Source organism: Asterias amurensis, chromosome 20, assembly GCF_032118995.1.
Source record: "Asterias amurensis chromosome 20, ASM3211899v1".
In the NCBI taxonomy this organism is placed as follows: domain Eukaryota; kingdom Metazoa; phylum Echinodermata; class Asteroidea; order Forcipulatida; family Asteriidae; genus Asterias; species Asterias amurensis.
The window spans coordinates 4,901,917-4,919,615 of record NC_092667.1 but is presented as its reverse complement, the minus strand read 5'-3'; the positions used below and the strand labels follow the sequence as shown (position 1 = coordinate 4,919,615).

General features: G+C 36.6%; 1 protein-coding gene across 6 annotated transcripts in view; it reads right to left on the bottom strand.

Moving 5' to 3' along the window:
- The window catches only part of LOC139952190 (lethal(3)malignant brain tumor-like protein 4), a 51,584-nt gene that overhangs the window by 18,016 nt on the left and 15,869 nt on the right, over window positions 1–17,699 (bottom strand). For 4 of the 6 annotated variants that reach the window (XM_071951232.1, XM_071951237.1, XM_071951235.1 and 1 more), the window contains one exon: window positions 222–503. In XM_071951232.1, coding sequence (XP_071807333.1) covers window positions 222–390 — 169 coding nt within the window. In that variant the 5' untranslated portion in view covers window positions 391–503. Of the gene's footprint in view, window positions 1–221; window positions 504–3,810; window positions 3,869–7,162; window positions 7,220–17,699 lie in introns of those variants that run through there. The other 2 variants (XM_071951233.1, XM_071951236.1) reach the window with 2 other exon arrangements.

Below are 17,699 nucleotides of genomic sequence, written 5' to 3'. Positions count from 1 at the left end.
GCAATTGGGCCCTACGCTATGAAACTGGGCCCTGCTCTATGAAACTGGGCCCTGCTCTATGCAATTGCGCCCTGTTCTATGCATTTGGGCCCCACGCTATGAAACTGGGCCCTGCTGTATGCAATTGGGCCAGTGCAATTGGGCCACGCGCTATGAAATTGGGCGCTGTGAACACTGAAACCCAAGGAAGATCCCCTGGGGGTTAGTTCCATGACTTGTACCTTCTTCATCATCCAAGCGATCGCTGTCTGGGACCGATAGATCGATATCATTGCAATCAGTGACATCCTGGACGTTCTTCTGTTTCACAGACTCGGCTACCTCCTCACTACCAGCATCCGTAGTCTCTGATTCATCCATTCTCGGCTTCTTTTTAGCTGGCTGGTCCATAGTGTATGCTCTCTGTGTAGATTCCACTGTTGAGTAGCCTGGAGATGGAGACTAACATTTACAAGATTGGGATCGCCAGACTGAAGTTCTACATGTATTCAAACATGTGTTATCTGCAAGCAAGAGGAAAATGTTCGTTGATAACATGTAAAAAGTATTGACTAAATTGTTAGTGCAGTTCTTATTGGTTTTATTATCAGTAAACTAATTGAAAACTAGTTATATATTGTATTACGTCAAATCAAACTATGACTTCCGAGGACATTGGTGGCAGCAAATATTGTTCACAGAATTATGCACATGCTCAGAATTACATAAATTTGCCTTGGTAAGTAAGTCTGCTCCTAACTAGGGTCTAATAAATGTCCCATTAAAAGGTTCTTTGGGATGCTTGAGACACGATGTAAACCAGAAACAGGGGTAATACCCTTAATTGTTAAGAACATAAGGGGTTTCCCAGGAAGTAATTGACGTTTGTACCTCTGGCTTAACTCCTTTCCAAAGGACAAAGTAATAACCAGATAACAATACAGGGTGATAGTCTTGTTTGGAAACACTTGTTTGGAGACACAAGTGCCATATCCGCAAAAAAATCATTTGATAAAGAAAATATCGCGAGACTAAATTGGTCCAAGTAGTGATTATTGAAATTTGAACATGTGTTGGTGTGTAGGTGTACTGTATTTATCTTAGAAGGAAAAAATGTGATAACCTCCAAAAGTCTACAAAAAATCTCTTTTTCTAGAACAGCTTTTCAGAAGGAACCACTGTAAGACATTGGTTTTAGCATTAACTTTATACCAAAGAATATAACAACCTTCTATTTTTTTTTTCCGGCCAATTTAACAAAAACACATTAAATTTAATGCTTGGGTCATTCAATTTGGTATGAAAATGAGTGCCCCATCCATTGCATCAGTGCAAAAGGAATTAAGTTTGACAGTTAAGCATTCACTGGTCAAATAATATCATTTAAATTTCATTAGGTCGGAAATATTATTCGATTTCGAAAAAGCCAAAAGCAAGAGGCTGGTCTAGCATTTAATTTCATGAATTAATGGGCAGTAGAAAATCTGAAGAATGGTGAAAACTGTGTTCAAATAAAATAGTCATGGATGCCCAGTTGTTTTACGGCTTCATTTGCCAACCGAAGCCAAAAATGCTGATGTGACAAATCTTTGGCTGGAAGGGGGGTGGGGTTGTTAATTAAGTTCATATGTCCATATTCTGACACCCCTCTCTCGATAAATATAATGAGAATTGTATTTTTTTTTATCCTCATTGCATTTTTTATTCTCATCAGAAAAAGGAACGTGGGGATATGACCACAAAATGGAAAAGCATCATCAATGTCTATAAAAGAGGTTCTGGACAAAAAAAGGAAAAATTACAAGAGAGAAAACAGGATAAAAGTATTTCTGAGAGACATACTTCAATTAAAATGCTACATGTAGTTAAACAAAAATTAAAAAACATTCAGAATTTATAGAAGTTATACTATACAATATTTTCACAACCCAATATTTTCACAACCCAATTTAACAAAATGCTCATTGTAAAAATATCGTGTCCTTGATAAATAAATGTTGATTATACATTCTTCACATCAGTTGCACGATCCTGTTCTTTGCTTCAATGCTTAATAAAGCAGTGCTGGGAGAAGGGACTATTTCTTGTAACTTGCAGGTGCCATTTTACCATGAGTATCTACTTCATCTTAGAGCCTTATTTTTCCTATTCTATAAGGATGTCCCCTGATATTTCAAAGCCATTCTACAGATTCCATCTGGGAAAACGCCAACACTGAATCCAGAAAAACAGAACTCTGAACTCAATAATATGTCAAAAATGATTTGAAATAAGTAAGCGTGTACAAATACAATTTAATAAAAAAAATAATAATACACAGTTCTCATACATACGGCTCTTCTTTACACCCGATGGGCATCTCAAAGCGCTCAGTATTTTATCATGCAAGGTATTTGGAGCTATACGTTTTTTGAAGTATGAAACCTATTTTCATACCACGATTAATTTACAAGGTGCTGTGGGGCAACATGCTGCCAATCAAACCATGAACACCAATTTATCCAACAGTTGAAATTTATCTTCTCATCGTTAATTGTATCACAAGTAATTAACATTTCTTTCCCCCATACTTATAAATGCAGTCTCTTATCATGTCTCATGGTATGTACTCCACTTGCATACCTTTTAATTTATTAATGAAATGGAAAGAATCATTGAATGCAATAATGTGGTGTGCATTACTCCTTCAAACACGGTTTTACTTTTGGCAATTGGCAAACTTGTATGAATTCATTGCATTAGACACGATCGACAAGATTTCTGCAATTTGTACGCAAATGTTAATTTACAAACAATTTTCTGATTTAAGTGTGTGGCTTTACTGTCTACAGAGCTCACTGTGTTTAATCTACCCCTCGATTAAATCACACTCGACATGGCATTCCACCACAATGCCATTCTTAATGCATTTGTCTTAACTGATTTTGGTTTTCTTTTTCAGGGGGTTTCTTAATTATAAATGAACAAATATTTGCAAGGTTGTTTAAATTGGACATGAAGGGGAGACCGTTTTGTAATTTTTAATAAAAATTTCCAAATTTCATGATTTTTTCTAAAGATCACATTAAGAACACAGTGATGATCTTATGTCACAGACTGTCACGAAAGTGGCACTTTAAACGTATTGGTGGCAAGTAGCAGAGCACGCATACAGACCCCCTGAGCACTAAACCTCAGATGTGTGCATTGCATGTATACTTCGCTTTCGTTATTTATTCTCCCTTGCACTCCTTAAATCTCCCTTCCAAGGTACTGTGCATGATCATCAACCTCCACCATGAATGAACAATTGATGGTAAACATGTGATCGAGTAACTGAATAACATTTCTTTCCATTGAAAGTCATTTAAAAATAGTAATTTAATGGCAGTGGACACTATTGGTAATTACTCGAAATAATTATTAGCGTAAAACCTTACTTGGTGACGAGTAATAGGGAGAGGTTGATAGTATACAACATTGTGAGAAACGGCTTCCTCTGAAGTGAAGAAGTAATTTTCCACGAATTTGATTTCGAGACCTCAAGTTTAGGGTGTTTTTTCTTTCATTATTATTTCGCAAGTTCGATGACCGATTGAGCTCAAATTTTCACAGGTTTGTTATTTTATGCACATATATGTTGAGATACACCAACTGTGAAGGCTAGTCTTTGACAATTACCAATAGTGTCCACTGGCTTTAATGTATTCTTTCCAGGATACATTTTAAGAGAAAATGCACAATGTATGGAAACAACAGCCCTAAACTCAATGACATTTCTGCAGGATGGTTTTCGACATGTTTCTTAAACATATTGACACTTTTTTAATTGACTAAATTTCATGTTATTACCTTGCTGTCATAAGCATTGTGACCTATAGGCCTGATGTAGAACTGCGAAGACAGGGTAGTGAAGAAATGTGCAGTTTTAGATGTGGGAGGAAATCCCAAAATTGGGAAACCCAATTAGGAAGTAGGAACAGTAATAAATCCAATAAATATGCAAGCCAGTAGGAACTGAAAAAAAACAATAAATATTGGTCCCGGAAGTGGGAGGAAAACTCAAACTTGGGAAACCCATGCAAGCAAAGCAAGTACATGTAGGAACTGATAAACCTAATAAACATTCATGAATGTAGTCCGGGGTGGGACTAGAACCCAGACCCAACAGGTGGAGACGCAGGAAAAGAAATCACTAGGCCAACCTGCCGTCGATTTCACAAAGAGTTAGGACTCGACTTATCTTATCGAGTAACTCGTCTTAACTTAGGATTAATCTTAAGGTCTGCATGCTACAGTGCAGGGTTAGGACTCGTCCTAAGTACTAAGATGAGTCTTAAGTTAGGAAGAGTTTTGTGAAATCGACGGCAGATTCAGCTTCAAGTTGTATTTTCAAGACTTTTTAACCATTGACTTCTGTTATAAACGTATTGTAAATTTAAGCAGCTCCCATCTTTGAACGTTTCACCATTTAAAATCCAGGATAACTCGTACTTAGCATAGTAATAGTACAAGCTGTAAAAAAAACAATATTTGCAAAACTTAGGCCTATTCTTTTCAACAGAGTTAAAATACAAAAAGCAGTTTGCACTTTCTTTAATAAAAACAGAAAAAAGAGAAAATGAAAGTTTTTTACGTTTAACTTTGTCTTATCATAGGGTCTGACAAGGTCATTTGGGGTTTTAATCTTTACCTCTGAAAAACCCCATAACAAACAAACTTGATAAGGTCAGAATATAGTGCTCAATGTTTCTAAATGGCTCGGTTCCACAAATGCTATGCTGTGATTCGAGCCTGATACGTCAGGTAAATCACAACAAAAGAGAAGGATATAGTAGAATTTCTCTTATCCAACAGACAGAAATAAACCAAAACCATGCATTTAAAGCCCCCTACAAAACCCAAATAAAACAAATAAAGACATTACAACAAAAAAGCCTTTTGTGAACACAATGACAGTTGTTGACAGGTTTTCCTGGTCAAACGTTTTTCGTTACAAAGGTGACAGTGTAGACTCTTTTCTGCCCACACTTGTCCTCTTCCCAACCCAAACAAGATCCCCACACACTGCACACTATGAATAGGGACATCACACATGAAATACTTCAGTGAGCGCATACATTGACAGACAGAGTCATTCTTCAATAGGACAAATCAGGACACTACTGGAAGGACTTGCACAAGTCTAATTATGATGATGGGCATTCAGTGCACAATCCATCTAATGGCCGATATGGGACAACTACACACACACTTTGAGCTGTTCATTGTAGTTTTTAGAGTGTGCTCAACTGATTTGCAAATCAAGTAATAATTTGTGTCACGATATGCCCTAGTAATAAAAGGAAACAGTTACAAATCGTAAAACATTTTCTGAAAGCCAACAAAGTCGCATGAACAATTTTCGTCTTTTCTTCGCTTCTTTTGTGGCCATTCATAATAAATAATGAAAACAAATCATTAACAAAAGGTTGCTTATCTCACAAAGTGTTGGGGGGGGGGGAGGTAGCAAATTGGTAAGTTCTCAATATAAGCTAATCAGTATGCCCATATGAAAAGCTTTTGCCATTTTTAAAAGACACTTACTATAAATTTACTTTTCTAATTAGCGCAGGGATTAATGTACATATGGAACAAGGTTTACATTTGGCTGCATACATTTGAACGAGATGAACCAAGTTGGGGGGTGGGGGCCGGTTCAATCTTTTTTTACAGCACAACTCAAAAGTTTTCTTGATTTTAATTAAACATGCAATATGCTACAAAATGTGAAGGGCCTACAGAAATCTCAGAATCAACAATAGTGTGATTTAATATTTTCTTTCATGTTTTGTACCTGTCACCTTGGGTGATTGAAATCCCCTTTCGTGGGGAGGGGGGGGGGGCAGCAAACGTTCAAATCGTACAATAATCAAAATACATGAAAATTGTGAAAACGTTTTAAATGCAACTTTCGTGGCGCTTGACGTGCCAACACTCAACAGAATGATTTGCACTTTTTTATACGATAGAAAGCGACATGACATTTTTTTCTGTTTAAAAAACATTTAATTACTAGCTTGGATATTGAAAAATGCAACCAACCAAATAAAAAGAAAGCAATATCGAAAACCAAGGAAATTTGGTTTTACTTGCTCTAAGGTTTTACTTACAACGGGGCGAAAACAATTGAATAGCACATTCAACAAAAAAATACTTATTGACAAAGGCACCACAAATGCATAATTCTTTTTTTTTTTTTTTTTTTTTTTTTTTTAATATTATGAAACAAAAAATCACTTTAGGCAATGACCATGAATACTACACATTTTTTCTATAAGATGAAGGGCAGCTCAATCTTCAAAAAATATCTAAGTAAAATAAAAACAAACAAAAATGTCTATCTACTTTCGAAAAATTTCGAAATTTGCTTTCCTATATATAACGCATGTACACACAGGGGGATTTGGTCATCAAGCCCCTATACGTGCATGCGTGCACTTTGCTCTCAGCCAAAACACAACACGGTTTTTTGCACACAATTTTCTTTTATTTTCCAGCCCACAAAACGCCGATATTTTCCAATTTACACCGAACTAAAATGTCTGCATTACAGCACAGGATGGGAAAAACAACAAAGTTTCCAAAGCTGTTACTTTGAAAGCCTGAAACCCACAAAATAAAACAATTCCCAAGCGATAAGGAATGAAACTCCAACTTTTCAATGGCACAATTTTGACGAAGTCGAAGAAAATAATTTGTCAACTCCGAACTCTACGTTTTTTTACACCCGCTATTTTAGAAACTTCCGTTACGTAAATTACACTTTTCTCTCGAAATATAATTCACCCAAGCATAAAAAACATACAGGAACGGACAGAAAAAACTATGTAGATGCCGTAACTGGTGTATTTTTGTCGTAGAATATTGAAATAATTAAGTAAAACGAGGAAGAAACATGACTTCACCAAATTAAAAACTAAGGTCATTTCGTGTTTTCCCCCATATAACTAAACTTCCGTAACGCGCAATAGGAAAACCTACACATTTCTAAATACGAACGTAGTATAGGTCAACATTCTTTACGTTTTATGACAAGTAAATAAATAGAACGAGCCCTAAAAAATGATATAAAAGTGAATAACAATCATTTCTACATCTAAACCCGGCCACTAGAAAGCCTCAAAACAATTTTAAAGTTGTTAAATTTGCGAAAAATTCTCACCGTTCTACGCTCGTTTTGGAAGGGCTATGCCATGCTTTCGTCAGCGACCGAATGGCGGCTCCTCATTTGCATAACAAAATCGGCTCTTCCCGTAATAGCGTTGCACCCCCGCAATCCTTTGAGTGAATAGCCAAAACTTGTTTTTAGAAATTGTTTCTCTACGTTTGCTCAAAATATATTTTCCAGGTCATTTCAAAATATACACTTGTTCATAAGATTAAGTTTTATTTCAATTTAACAATTGAAAACTGAACTAAATGTGTGTATTTTGGGCTTCAACGCACGACAACGCAGTGAGCAAAAAGCACAGCAGACTAGCGCTGGCGCACGCAATGGTTGAACTGCGCTACACAGAAAGTGAGTGCACCGCATTTTTGTAACACAATCAAATGAAACATTTTGCGGACAAATTATTAAAAGTACTGAGCAATTGTGTGTAGTAGGACAAGGAAGACAATCATTACAACACAGCAATATAAATTTAACTTTCGAAAGCTTTCTGCTGATGGTGACCCTTTTTGGCTTAGACACTCATCCTAAAGTTGCTGCTGATGACAAAAACGGGGAAAATCGGGCAAAAAAAAAACGGTGGCCTTGCAGAGGCCACGGAGGTAGAATGGGCCTACTATATACAGTTTCGTCACAAATTGGTTAAGTGGGAACTTCTATTCCTACCTCCATGTTCTATCCAAACATGTAGTGCATGGTAATTTATTCAAACAAACAACTAACTCAAATGCCGAAGCCACATGTTTCCGGATGACTTGCTACCGCGGCCCCACAGTTACAACGTTACTAGGCGCCCCTGTGGGATGGGGCAAGTGCCCCCTTTAGTTGCCCCCCCCCCCCTTTCCCCACTTACCCCATCTACGCCATATGGGTGTATTTAGGTCAACCGTGGATCTTTCTTTATCCTTGGGCTGTCGACCCTGGCGTGGATGTTATGAATGAACACAGTTATACTCATGGTGGTTTTTTTTTACTGGATACTCATTTATACAAGACCTTGATTGATAGTGTAACCATAGGAAGATTTATATTTACAGCCTAAGCCCCTTCCTGATCCTTTTGTTTTCCCACTTTTTTTCTTCAAAAAGACAAATTTTCTGTGTATTTCTCATAAAGTTACTAATCTTTTAAGAACTTGTAACAAATTAAAAGCAAGTGGTGACTTTAAACAGAAGAATTGTGGCCAGTTTGGATTAAAATGCTTGGCGGCCACCTTTGAAAAATAAAAAGGTCCCCTCTTTTTTGAAAACCCGAACGATCAACTGGTATTTGTTCTACTTGGCCAAGCTAAGCCAAAAACAAAAATTATTATCGCATTTGTATAACTGTCATTAACCTGTTGAAAATGAATACCAAGCCCATCACTTGTGAACTGTTTTTAATAATTGTAACATAGAAGTCACGCCCGAGTTGTTTTAATGGCGGATAATGAACTTTAGGATATATGAGTAAAACAAATTATATTAAAACGAGCTATAAAACATTGTGAGAAACGGCTCCCTCTGAAGTAGCATAGATTTTAATTAGAGGTAATTTCGCACTTAAAATAATAAAAGACTTCTAGCTAGAAGTCTTTATCTGAAAGCACACAAATTCCTCAAACAAGGGTGTTTTTTCTTTCATCATTTTCTCCCAACTCCGATGACTAATTGAGCTCAAATTTTCACAGGTTTGTTATTTTTATGCATACCAAGTGAGAAGACTAGTCTTTGACAATTACCAATAGTGTACCTTCCCTTTAAGCAATGTGTTCACATATTATTTACTATAATTATAAACTTTCATTTTGCGTTGTTAACAGTGGAAGAAAAAAACGATGGAGAATCACGGACTGCAAAACAAAATTATATAACAACAAAAAATGGAAATGCAGCAGAGACAATGACGTCAGTAAACGTAATTTCGGTTTTGTCCAATGAGAACTCAATGTTTGGATTATCTCATTCATTCATTGGTGGGAAAAGACAGATGACGTCAGTAAACGTATTTCGGTTTTGTCCAATGAGAACTCAATGTTTGGATACTCATTTCATTCATTGGTGAAAAATACTATGAAAGCAAAGATCACGACTGCGCGATGTTTGTTGCAACTGAAATAATATTATAAGGGAAATTTTATTCACTGCTAGCTGTGGTAATGATACGACTTTTTAATTTATTTCTATAGAAAACTAAATGGAACTCGCCTTGGATTAATTTTGTTCCCTTATTTATTAATGTGTGTGGAATGACAACATTCCGCATATTATAAACGTCCGTTTATGACAAATGGCTAATTTTTATGTCAGACCGTGTAATAAGATCAGATTAAATTGTAGACAGGCGAATTTCGTTCAAGGGCACTTAATAAAAAAGACTCACCGCAGTGTCAGAAACATTTGACACTTGCAAATCGGTAGCCAACAATTGTTTGTAAAAGTTTTTATTGAGCTTACAAAACAAGCCAAAGTAGTTATTAGAAAATGTGCATCTCTTTCCCCATATAAATAAATAACCATCGCTGCTGTCATTCTGTGTTTAATACTAACATGTATTTTCTTCAATTAACTTGATGTATACCTTTTATTACAATTTTACGTGTAGGCCTGCAACACAGAATGGGTTCATAATCAAATATTTAGGAAAGACAATTCTTTAGTTCTTTAGACAGCATCTGGACATTTCTCAAACCTTTTAAGAAATATAAAAATGTGGGGAAAGGGAAAACAGGATGAGGCCTGCATGCTTCACAATTTCTGAAACAAAATATCTGAAAAGCTGAACAGAAATGTATAGAAATACAGGATAAACCAGCTTATGCAGGAATACAACCAGCTTAGTTTTATAATCAATTTCACAATTGATTCAGAAAATAAATTCAGTTTCTATATTTACAAAGGATTCACAAAATAAAAAACAAAATTTCTATATTCACAAAACAAAGCAGTTTTCTATATACAGGATTAAAATTAAAAATGCAGTTTTCTGTTCAGTTTTCACAAATTAAACACTCTGTAAATAAATTATTCACAAAAGAATCTCAGTTTTCTATGCAGGATTCATAAAACAAAAGATAGCTTTATTGTTAAAGTAGCCTACAGACTTGCAATCTTGCAACTAAAATAGGGAAGAAAAGGACATGACCATACCCAGAAGACTTTGTACAGTAATTTTGCAGTCTGATGTGTCACTTACAATTTTAATGAAAAAAACCCAGACAAGTTTAACTGATTAGCTGGAAAGTTGGCTATATATGAAATAATCACTCCCATTGACACCAGACACCTTTGTTATGACAACTTGTTAATCCATACAAAATTTGTCTCTTTACATCTGTTTCTTGAGCTTTTTATATCAGCGTTTCATCCCATTTTGGTAAGGTCTAAACCCTCAAACAATTCTTTTAAGAATTAAAATCTCCCTTTTCAAAAATCTTTGTTTTTAGTCTTCCTTGTAATGTTTAGGATTGTCGGTCCTACTGTCCTTTTTTTGTTTTTTTGTACATGTATAAACAATTACTGACTTGATGTATTAATTATACTCAATTCAGGCTAAATATTGTGATGTCTTTTCAAGACTTTAATTTGTTGATTCTGAAAATAGTTTGACAGTAAGGTTCCCGAGGGAAGAGCCCTAGTTTTGTCATTATTCACAATTTAACCTTCACCGGTATATTATTATACGATTATTGTTATTATTATTTATTCGGCCAAGTGAAGGATGCAATAATCATACAGACATGAGAGCGAACAGATAATTCAATGATAGGCAGAACAGGATGTCTAGTTTATGAATGAACGGACTGAAATAAAATAAATGGATTTAAAAAGCAGGAGTAAGGGGCCTGGATGTGAAAGCAAAGAATAGGTAAGAATTAAAAGTCAAAGAAACAAAATCACAAATCAGTTACAAAATATTAAAGCAACAATTGAACACTGGCTAATAATTAAATGCAACATTAATCGTCAAGGCAATAAAGAACACGATAAACAATCAATTCATTATAAGATGGTCAGGAATTAAACAAAAGTGAAGCTAATCACTGTGTATGCCTTTAACTTGAAGTTGAATATCTATTTCTGTTCAATTTGAACAAAATTGTACATAATACATGAATTGAACTGATGCCACAAACGATCAACATAGACACTGTGTACATAGATGCCATTCAATAAAATGTTTGAACACTATAAAATTCATGAATGGCATGATTTTACAGGGGATGATTAATTTCCCACAAGAACAGTGGAAATAAATAATTGCTTTATAATCTAAGCATATGATGGCTGGCTGAAACTCGGTCAGTGCCGTGAAAATCTGATGCTAATAACCGAGCCATAATTTATTTGCAATGAAAGGAAATGTTAAAGGTAGATTGATGCATTAATGACATTTGAATGGGTGGGTACAAAACCCAATGTAACGAAGTACAACGATTGATTCAATACCCCAGACGGTTTCTCTACTCCTATTGGTGGAGAGCGCGTCACGTGGGGGTGTTTAAACGGTTGATAATGACCAGTGTTTATGACCGGCTGGCTTCCGCGTGTCGGCGCGCAAGACTATCACGCAGAACGCGCCATTCATAGCTATGTAACAGGCGTAATCTATTTCTAAGCGCGCGCGTAACTTATATCTAAGCGCGGGCGCGCATACACACAACCCACGCGCAAAATACTCTTCACAAAGTTTTTGGAAAAAAATATTTAAAACCTTGAATTTTTAACTGTTAAAGTGTCTGTAATTGTATTTTTTTTTAAGTTTTTTAACAAAAGAACATTTATGAATGGGAATAAAAGAGTAGCGACTCGTTCTTACACATCCTTTTAAAACCTTGCAGGGTTGTTGCGGTGCAATAAAAGCCCTCGCCTTCGGCTCGGGCTTTTATCACACGGCAATTTAACCCTGCCGGCTTTAAACGGCCGTGTAAGAACTAGTCGCTACCCTTTTATTCCTTTATTATTTGTGTGTAAAGATGGGTCTTGAATATATTGTTGTAATTTTGAAGGACTCTTTTGTGCATAATTTGTAGTTATCTCACCACACATTTTTGTTTTATATCAGGATAACCATCATGTCTGAAAAAACATAAAATTAGCGTAAAGTGAACAAAGAAAATAATCTTCTCTAGCTGGTTCTAAAAATAAACCTAATTAGAGAGCAAAACAAGCGTAGATGCTGCTCTCTTTATGCACAGGTTTGTTTTCATTCTTCGCCAATTTGTCCTCAATGCCCTGTACTAATAATTAGCACCAGTAGACAAGGATACAAATTGCTATCAACTTTGGATATGCGTGTACTACACATGCCTCATCCTAATAATGCGTATTTGCATCATCGGGAATAGACTTGTGCAGTGCACATGGTGAAATGAAAGAAGGAAGTGTGCTGTACTAGTCTCATTGCACAGTGTGTACTTATTGTGTTTTCTTAAGAACAGTGTGTAAAGTACATCGGCAATACTAGAAGGTTGGATGAGATCAGTTTAGATCAATATCTTCTCACAAGGACTTGTTCTGGTATCATCACTTTATTTATCATAGCTTATTTATTTATTTATTTGTTTATTTATTTACTTAAACCATCAAGGACCTTTGTGCCTATAACATCCTTTCCAATCTGCCAGTTTTGCAAGATATAATTTCATCACAATATATGGAGGTGCAGTAATGATGATGTTAAAAATGAGCATGAAATCTGAGTGGTTATAGAGTTAGTCAAAATCATTGGGTTTGTTAAGAGAACTGAGTACAATTGACCATGTGAGGGCGCTTTCAATGGCTGAGTTCCTTGCATCACATTACAGTTTTATCGCATTTTGACGCCTGTATGTTGTTTTCTTGTATCCATGGCCAAAACAGGACTGGAACTTCATCTTTGATAGGGCAAGGCCATTTTCATTTTGTAAAGGGCACTTTCATTGGCAAATCTTAAAGTCAATGGGAAACTTTTGAACGGGCACAAAGCAAAGACCAGGGGCAACACATGCCATGGCCATGCCATGCATGTGAGTTCCCAGGTCTGATTAATTAATATACAGAGTAACAATTTGAGCAACTGGCATCACAGATTTAAGTTTTAAACAAACGATGATAAGCAATTTTCCAAATGGCTGCCATACCTAGATGTTTTTGTTCAAAGGACAAATCTGTGACTGATGGCAATGTAGATGCGGGAGGAAAACCCTAAACTGGAAATGCCAGTTGAAAGAGATATAGATGTTGATGGGAAACCCCAAACTGGAAATGCCAGTTGAAAGAGATGTAGAAGTGGATGGGAAACCCCAAACTGGAAATGCCAGTTGAAAGAGATATAGATGTGGATGGGAAACCCCAAACTGGAAATGCCAGTTGAAAGAGATGTAGATGTGGATGGGAAACCCCAAACTGGAAATGCCAGTTGAAAGAGATGTAGATGTGGATGGGAAACCCCAAACTGGAAATGCCAGTTGAAAGAAATGTAGATGTTGATGGGAAACCCCAAACTGGAAATGCCAGTTGAAAGAGATGTAGATGTGGATGGGAAACCCCAAACTATGAATGAGGTAGGGACTAAAAACCCAATCCACACATTGAAGAACTGCCAGTCTAGATGTGGCGGAAAAACCAAGTGTAAAAAATCTGTACACGCATCATCTGGAAAAGCAAATTTATAACCATCCTGTCCTGATTAACCCTCCAAAAAACGAATAAAACAGCAATTCGGGGGCCAAGTGGTGCAGAGCATCAAACTGAATGTTCTGTTGGCCAAGTTGTGAGAGTGTGGGTTCAAATCCTGGTCACGGACACTTGGGTGCTTAAGACACTCAAAACAACACTTGTCAGCACCCAGAAGTATCAAGTAAGAGTGCTGTTATTGAAGTGAATGGTTAGCAACATTTGTGACCATTTTTGCCGGTGTTGCATACTCCAAAGGAGTTGAGCTGGTTTCAGGAGTGCTACAATCTACGAACCTTTCACTGAACGACGGTTTCAATTAAATTTTCACTGGTTGAATCATGCCTGGAAAATCATGGAGGTCAGGGGGTATAGAGGCCATTGCCTCTGGTGCCTTGGTCTTAGCCTTGATGCCCCTAAAAGTTACTACACTTATACCTTCGTAAATAGAAAATGGCCTCGCCCTCTCTCAAAGATGAACTTCCAATTCTTTGGTTGACATGTGGATTGAATGGGAATATGAAATTACACACTTACAAAAAATAGATTGTAGTAAAATTGTAACTCTGCAATTGTAACAGCACTATTCCATTAAAAAAATGCTTGTAAATGCAATTTTGGAGGCCGCAAAATCTTTAAAGCATTTACCATACATAAAATGGAAATCGTCGAGGTATATGGAAGTTTAAAAGCCACAGCCTAATATTTGACATTTATAATATATAAATCATGTCTGAACAAAGGTTTTAAATCAGGTTTTTAGTACACAATGGGCCTGGGGCAATCCAATAAAGGTTGTGCACAGCTGGCAAATTTGTGGTTAGGGGGGGGGGGTCAAAGAAAGAAACCCCTTGGCTCTACCACAAACCTCAATTTGACAAAAATAAATATACTTTTAGATCGAGAAATCATGTATTTGTCCACCCAGCTGGTGAATCATAAATCTTTTTTACAAAAAGCCATATCAGTCAAACGTCAACAATCATTTTAAATTTTAAAATGTCTTACTAAACTAAATTTCTTCAGAGTTTATACTGTCGTAGTACGTGCCACACTTGTAAAAAAGACCTAAATTTAATCAATTTCACTTGATAACTCAATAACTGCTAAACTATTTACTCTCCGACTGTAATAATAGCCGAGGTACAAAAAAAAAAAACACTGACAAAAATGATCTTTGCACTGCCAATGTGTCCATGCAGAACACCCCTCTGGGTTCGGTAACTGGAACAGCCATTTTTTTCTTCAGTGAGAAATTTTAAGCAATAATCAGACATGGTGAGCTCATGGTGTGCTCATGTATACGTACATGTGTGTGATTGTGGTAAAGAAAAGCACTATGGGCAGATAATGAGGAAATGCACAATTTATGAAAGTCTTTATCTTGGGCTAGTTTACAGAAAAATTGACCAAAGATACTTCACATTTTTAATGTAAACTCATTTAATACTCGATCAGTACCGTTATATTGTAACATATACGATCCGGTCAAAAAGTAAAATTATCACAGCGTAGCGTATGCAAATTTTAAAACTGCTTCCCCCCGCCCACAGTAGGTATTGGTTAAAACACAAATCCTACTACAGTTTTGTCTTGACAAAAACAGAGGCAAGTGTTGAATAAAAAAAGAATATCAAATCATGACCATTGTACAAAACTCTGTTTCAATGCATGCAAGTAAACTGTATAGCCTGTGTATGGCCTACAAGATTTGAGCCTTCACGTGGAACACTTATGTGAAGAAATATACAGTTCTGTTATTGGGGCACTTTGGGACACTTTATGTAGTGATGACAACTGCGCTTTCAGGATACATGTAATTATATCTGGGGTACATGTAAGTCAATTCATCACGCGCACGCGCGTGCATGCATTTGCTTTGCACGTGCGCAATTTTTGCTATATAACACCGATCTCAAAGTAGCTAAAAATTTTTGGTGTGTACATTTTTTAACCAAACTCACTTTGTTCACTGGCATTATAGTCTATGATAGGATCTGCTAAGCATTGAAGCCAGAGTGTGAGTGTGTGCATGGGGGAGGGGGCGGGGGCAGGGGGTTTGTCATTATAGGCTGACGCTAGGACAGGTTAATGAGGGGACTGACCACACTTGTTGAAAATAACTTTGCCAATTTGTATGAAGACCATGTAAAAATGCATGTACACATACTGAAACCACAGTAGGGCTTTATGGCATGCATGTACATAGACCATGATTAGACTCCATACATTTCATCAGCAGGAGTGCTACGTATGTTAACTACATGTAACCTATCACTGCCCAGTGTGTGACTGCTTGGATCCATGCAAGATAAAACAAAATTGCCAGTTCTAAATAGCTGGGGGTGGAGGGAGGTGGGGTGGGGTGGGGTGGGGTGGGGTGGGTTGATGAGGTCGGGGGTTGGTGGGATGGAAGGAGGGGGGGGGTAATTTTGGTGGTGGGGGGGGGCGGCTTGGTACAGTTACAAATATAGGACTGTTTTTTTTTATAAAGTCACAAATCATATGTGCTAGAAAAGTGCTAGCCTACCCCCACCCCCACCCAACCACCTAACTACAATAACCCCCCCCCCCCAATAACTGCAGAACTGTTACAAGGAACAGATAGTATGCCAAGCATCAGTTATAAAGCACTCTCTTGGAAAGGTAAAAAGGTCAAAGTTCAAGGACAAGATCATAGTACCAGATTAGTAGTGTGTAGCACAGCTAATTTAAAGATAAAAGTCCTAAAAAAACTAGAACGTGTATACAACAAGAAATAGTTGGTCCAGAAAACCAATAAAGGATCACTAATTAATTAGTAAAAACAAAAATTGAAAAAAAACTTTACACTGACACGTCACCTTCAGAAACTGGATTAAGCTCCAAGAAAAGAGATTAATTTAAGAAAATATATTTCTTTTGTGAAAGAGTTATTGAAGTGCACTATGTAAAGTTTAAGTGCGAGACCCTACTTTCAATTTAGCGTGTCTCTGCTAAACTATACATATCCAGAATATGCCCCAAGTTTTTGATTTTTTGTTTCACAGTTCAATCTTTCGCAAGGATTTACTTGACTATAATGATAGCATTCTCTTCAGATTATTAGTAAAAGTATGGTGTTCTTTAATTCCTGTAAAAAATGTTTATAGGTGTAGGATACAAGACGCTATCGGCATTAAAGGCAGTGGACACTATTGGTAATTGTCAAAGACTAGCCTTCACAGTTGGTGTATCTCAACATATGCATAAAATAACAAACCTGTGAAAATTTGAGCTCATTCGGTCATCGAACTTGCCAGATAATAATGAAAGAAAAAAACACCCTTGTCACACGAAGTTGTGTGCGTTTAGATGGTTGATTTCGAGACCTCAAGTTCTAAACTTGAGGTCTCGAAATCAAATTCCTGGAAAATTACTTCTTTCTCAAAAACCATGGCACTTCCCACAATGTTTTATACCATCAACCTCTCCCCATTACTCGTCACTAAGAAAGGTTTGATGCTAATAATTATTTTGAGTAATTACCAATAGTGTCCACTGCCTTTAAAGCCATTGGACCCTTTTGGTAAACAGTATTTTCCAAGGCCAACACTTCGTGTATCACAACTTCTACATAAAATAACAAACCTGTGAAAATTTAGGCTCAAGCAGTCATCGGAGTCTGGAGAAAATAACAGGAAAACCCACCCTTGTTTCCACACGTTTCGCCGTGTCATGACATGTGTTTAAAATAAATCTGTAATTCTTGATAGAGAATTGATATTGTTTTTCTGTATTCTCAAAAAGTAAAGCATTTCATGGAATAATATTTCAAGAGAAGTTTTTCACCACTACCTTCTGTAAACCCTGTAAGTTATTTGTAAATCTGTGAACTTTTTTTTTTTTTTCCTGTACCGAAAGGGTTCAATGGC